The 5,679-nt window shown below is 38.7% G+C and overlaps 1 protein-coding gene across 1 annotated transcript; it reads left to right on the top strand.

Annotated features, from left to right (window-relative positions):
• The first annotated feature begins 230 nt into the window (after positions 1-230).
• LOC102772672 (zinc finger protein 791) lies at positions 231-4,390 on the top strand. The gene is made up of 3 exons (XM_006762529.2): positions 231-353; positions 1,083-1,155; positions 1,966-4,390. Exons 1-3 carry the CDS (start codon positions 233-235, stop codon positions 3,602-3,604), a joined length of 1,833 nt encoding a protein of 610 aa, XP_006762592.1. The 5' UTR covers positions 231-232; the 3' UTR covers positions 3,605-4,390.
• The last annotated feature ends 1,289 nt before the right edge of the window (positions 4,391-5,679 follow it).

The raw sequence follows: 5,679 nt of genomic DNA, 5'->3' as shown, positions 1-5,679 counted from the left end.
AGAGAGCAATGAAGACTAGAAGTGATCACAGTAAAATTATATCATTAAATTCCATGTGTTCTTGAGAAAGTGAGTGCAGCAAATTAATAATAGTCTTACAATCAAGTCATAGACTGAATGTTGGGGACCACATGTCCTATGTGAACTTCCTCTGAATTATATATAGGTCACCAGTTCTGTCTCTCTCATCCATTCTCCTCCTGTATCTATGTGTTTGATGTTTTAGGACTCAATGGCCTTTGAGGATGTTAATGTGGAGTTCACCATGGAGGAGTGGGCTTTCCTGGATCCCACCCAAAAGAAACTCTACACAGATGTGCTGCTGGAAACCTTCTGGAACCTGGCATCAATAGGTAGGTATCACAAATTCTTTTATTAAAAAAATATATATTTTATTGATTTTGTACAGAAAGGAAAGGGGAGGGATAGAGAGTTAGAAACATCAATGAGAGAGAAACATCGATTAGCTGCCTCCTGCACACCCCCCACTGGGGATGTGCCCGTAGCCAAGGTACATGCCCTTGACCGGAATTGAACATGGGACCCTTCGGTGTGCAGGCCAATGCTCTATCCACTGAGCCAAAACAATTATGGCCCTTTTTTTAAAATATGTTTTTATTGATTTTAGAGAGGAAGGAGTTGAGAGAGAATGATAGAATAATCAATGATGAGAGGGAATCACTGGTTGGCTACCTTCTGTGCGCCTCACACTGAGGATCTAGCTTGCAAACCGGTCCTACTGGGAATTGACCTGTGACCTCCCTGTTCATTCCAGTTCATAGGTTGTTGGTCAACCACAGAGCGACTCTGGCTTACACCAACTTGTTACTTATTTAGTCAATTAGAAAACTACTATTGCTTGCTCATCAATGCTGTTTCAAGAACTGAAATATGGAAAGGGAATGCATTGGTAATTAAACTAGGAATGATCACAGCTCATTGTGTACTTAAAATCTAACCATTTTTTATATTCTTTAACATGTTAAGTGCCCAGCCTGTTTTGTCTGCTGGATGGAAAGTATAGTGTCAGTTACTGGTGACTGGGCGCTTAACGTGTTAATAGTTTATAATGCTTTTTCTAGCATGTATTTTAGAAGAAAAAGGTGAAGACCATGACACTGAAGATACATATGAATATCATGGGATGAATCTTAGGTGAGTCACATTGACATGAGAGAGCATTAAGAGCATCTTCGTTTTTGATTTTTAAATAGATTTTTATGTATTTTATTTATATATTTTTTTTATTCAGAGAGGTAGGAAAAGGGAGAAAGAGAGAGAAACATCAATGATGAGTGAGAATTATGATGGCTGCCTCCTGCATACCCCACACTTGGTATTAAGCCCAGAACCTCGGCATTTGCCCTGACCAGGAATCGATCTGTGACCTGGTTCAGAGGTCTGCGCTCAACCACTTAGCCATGCTAGTGGTGAGAAAATATTTTTTTATTGAATTAAGAATGTGGGGGTGTGATGGAGAGGTAGAAGCATTGATTGGGTGCCTCCTGCATGCCCTGTACTGGGGTTAATAAGTCTGCAGTCTGGCCATGTTCCGTTTTGGGGAATTCAACTGGCAACCCCTTGGTGGGTGGGTCTATGTTGAATCACTGAGCCACAAAACAATCTTAAAAACAGGTAATCCAATTGTATCAGCCCAGTTTTAAATGTATTGACTCTTAGAATAATCTCATCAAAATGTTTTTTCTGAAATGTGATCTAAAGTTTAGTGTATAAAAAGTAATTACACTTGGAAACAATATACGGAAGTTCCATTAATGAATATAAGTGTTTTCATAACATCTATGATCCAGCCTATTTCAGAGGTTTTAGGATATGCAATTTCAAAAATCAGAATGTACAGAAATCTCGCACTTTCCTTGAAAACGGTAAAAATGTCATCGTCATACTATTAATAAATATTAAATTGTTAACAGAGTATTAATAATATGCTTCTGATTTTTACAGCAGTCATACGTTAGAGAGAGTCTGTACAAGGAAGGATGGTAGTCAATGCAGAGAAAACTTCAGCCAGATTCCAAATCATACTGAAAAGAGGGAAACTCCTTCTGAAATAAAACAACCTAAAGCCACGTTATGTAGGCAAATATTCATGCGTTACTTATCCTTGAATAATCACCTGAGCTCTCTCACTGGACCCAAACTATACCTGTTTCAAGAATATGAAGAAAACCCTTATAAATGTAAGGAACCTGAGAAAGCTTTCAAGCATCACCAAAATATTCGAAGCCATGAAGGCAGCCCCAGTGGGAAAGCTTTCCACTATTCAGCCTCCCTTGGAAATCATGAAAGAACTCATACTGGAGAAAGATCCTATGAATGCAAGCTTTGTGGTAAAGTTTTCTCTTATTCAACTTCCCTCCAAAATCATAAAAGAACTCATACTGGGGAAAGACCGTATGATTGTAAGCAATGTGGAAAAGCCTTCTTTACTCTACGTACCCTCCGATATCATGAAAGAATTCATAGTGGGATAAAACCATATGAATGTAAGCTTTGTGGTAAACGTTTCTCTTATTCAACTTCCCTCCAAAATCATAAAAGAACTCATACTGGGGAAAGACCGTATGATTGTAAGCAATGTGGAAAAGCCTTCTTTAATGTACGTACCCTCCGATATCATGAAAGAATGCATACTGGGGTAAAACCCTATGAATGTAGGCAATGTGGGAAAGCTTTCATGGTTCCAAGTACCCTCCAACGCCACGAAAGAATTCATAGTGGGGAAAAACCCTATAAATGTAAGCATTGTGACAAAGCTTTCTCTCATCCCACTTACCTCCAATGTCATGAAAGAATTCATACGGGGGAAAAACCTTATAAATGTAACCATTGTAGTAAAGCTTTCTCTTATGCATCTTCCCTCCGATGTCATGAAAGAGTTCATACTGGGACAAAACCCTATGAATGTAAGCAATGTGAGAAAGCTTTCTTTGCTCTGGGTGCCCTCCAACGTCATGAAAGAATTCATACTGGGGAAAAACCCTATAAATGTAAGCATTGTGGCAAAACTTTCGCTAATGGATCTTCTGTCCAATGTCATGAAAGAATTCATACTGGGGCAAAACCCTATGAATGTAAGCAATGTGGGAAAGCTTTTGTTACTCTAGGTAACCTCCGACATCATGAAAGAACTCATACTGGGGAAAAACCCTATAAATGTAAGGATTGTGGCAAAGCTTTCGCTAATGTTACTTCCCTCCGATGTCATGAAAGACTTCATACTGGGGAAGAACCCTATAAATGTAAGTATTGTGGTAAAGCTTTCTCTTCATTAACTTACTTCCGATGTCATGAAAGGACTCATACTGGGGAAAAACCTTATGAATGTCAGCAATGTGGAAAGGCTTTTTGTCTTTCCCAGTCTCTTAGAAGTCATAAAAAAATGCATTCTGAGGGGAAATCCTATGAATGTAAGCAATGTGGGAAAGCTTTTGTTGCTCTAGGTGCCGTACTCCGACATCATGAAAGAACTCATACTGGGGAAAAACCCTATGAATGTCAGCAGTGTGGAAAAGACTTCAGTTGTACTTCACATCTTCGAAGACATAAAAGAACTCACAATGGAAAGAAGACTCATGAATAAGAAATGAGGTAAACCGTTTTTGCCATTCTTTTTCTCATAGTGGAGAGAAACCACATCAATGCAAGGAATGTGGTAAAGCCTTTAGGTTCCAAATATTTTTTACAGACATGTGAAAACAAAATGTATTGATAAACACCGTTAATGTAAAGAATCGCCAAGAGCCTTCATTTATCTCTCAGCTGTGCCATCATGCATGATAATCGTTATTGGGGATGGACCCTAGTAATGTAAGAGGGTTAGAAAGCGTTCATTTTTTCCAGTTTATTGTAAAGGATGAATGAACTCACTGAAGAGATCCCTGTCATGTAAGGATTGTAGAAGAACCTTTGGCCATCCTAGTTCTTTACAAAATCATGAAGGGACTCACACCCAACAATATGTGTATGAACATAAGGAATGTGGGAGAGCCTTTCTTAGACATGTGAGAATGCACCTGGTGAAATAGTGTATACGTAGAGAAGGTGGGAAAGCCTTCAGTTGTCTCTTTTCCTTGGAAAGATCATTAAAAAAAACTCAAATTTGAGAATTGTATTTAATGTAAAAATATAGGAAAACCTTCATGTTGCCTTATGTCCCTACAATAATACAATGTGAAAATGTACACTGGATAGATACTGTATAATTGCCTATTTAAAAAAAGTTTAAATTTTAACAAATACTTTCAGAGTATCTTGAAAACTGCACTGGAAGGAAATCCTATTAGTGTAACTAACTGGTATTTGTAAACCTGTTGCAAATGAAGTCATATATACCCCAAAACTCACAGCATTAAAGAAGTTCTATGAACTTTTGACAAATTTGGTCATTATCAGTACTCATTCTTTTTTTGTTGGTTTCTTTAAATTGATGCTTTAGATTGAGGAAGGCAGAGAGAGAAATAGAGGGAAACATCTATGTGAGAGAGAAACACCAATGGGTTGTCTTTCCTGTGCGCTGACCAGTAATGTGCCCTGATGGGTATTGAATGAATAGGCCCTACATACATATATATTCTTTTTAAATTTTTAATTGCACTTGAAATTCACTATTCTTTTAGTCAATAAGTATTTGCCACATATTTGTACATACTTACTGTTCACTGTAGAGTCCCCCTGTGTATTATTTTCATGTATTTTTGTGTGTGTTGCTTTTGGCTGGGAATTGTGCTATGGAGTTCACATTAAGAAGAGAATATTTTAGTTTGTTTTTCTAAATCTTTGCCCTGCCAGCCAAGAATATCCTCAAAACTGCCCGCCACTTCTTTAATTCCATTGATGTCGGTGTAAGCTTTACAGTTGTTCAGAATTCAACATTAAAGTTCACTATAGGTTGGCTTTTCCTTCAAGCCCATAGGTGTCCACCAGGCAACAAATGTAGACTGTCTTGGTTGAGACTGTTCTCGGAAGGGTGTGCACTGTTCTCTTGATTGCATTTGCATGAGATCTAGTTTGACTAGTAATCATCTTGTCCTGTTGGTTCTACTACTGACTGTGATTCAGATGCCACTGTGACAGCTGCAATGGTTCAGTGCCAAGGAGCCCCGTGACAGTTTGCTCTTGTAACACCCTCTGCAGTGAGGGCTCTGAGCCAGTCCTCCCATGTGAGAATCGGCACTTTCCTCATTGCAGGCAGACTCTGATGTGTGCTGTCACTCAGAGCTGAGCCTAATCTCTCAATATTTTCAGTTATCTTGGGTTGTATGTGATTAGAATTATGTCCATTTTTTCCTAATAAATGCTTCTGTAATTTTTAAAAATATTTTTAAATTGATTTCCGAGAGCAAGGGAGAGAGAGAAAGACAGAAACATCAATGATAATCATTGATCAGTTGCCTCCTGCACGCCCTCTGCTGGTGATTGATCCTGGAACCCGGGCATATGCCCTTGACCTGAATCAAACTGGGATCCTTCATTTCGCAGGCTTGTGCTCTATATCTGCTGAGCAAAACCATCTAGGGCATGGTCTGCAAACTGCGGCTCGCGAGTCACGTGCGGCTTTTTGGCCCCTGAATGTGGCTCTTCCTTAGCGGTAGAAGTACCCTAATTAAGTTAATAACAATGTACCTACCTATATAGTTTAAGTTTAAAAAGTTTGGC

This window comes from Myotis davidii, unplaced genomic scaffold, assembly GCF_000327345.1.
Source record: "Myotis davidii unplaced genomic scaffold, ASM32734v1 scaffold1039, whole genome shotgun sequence".
NCBI classification, from domain to species: Eukaryota; Metazoa; Chordata; class Mammalia; order Chiroptera; family Vespertilionidae; genus Myotis; species Myotis davidii.
The sequence above is the reverse complement of the archived record's forward strand: the minus strand, read 5'-3'. Positions and strand labels throughout refer to the sequence as shown.

Excerpts from the sequence above, each read along its gene's own strand:
- LOC102772672 (XM_006762529.2), top strand. The coding sequence starts at position 233 with ATGGCCTTTGAGGATGTTAATGTGGAGTTCACCATGGAGGAGTGGGCT. Across the intron at positions 354-1,082 it reads CTGGAACCTGGCATCAATAG|CATGTATTTTAGAAGAAAAA; the intron begins GTAGGTATCACA and ends TGCTTTTTCTAG. Across the intron at positions 1,156-1,965 it reads TATCATGGGATGAATCTTAG|CAGTCATACGTTAGAGAGAG; the intron begins GTGAGTCACATT and ends TGATTTTTACAG.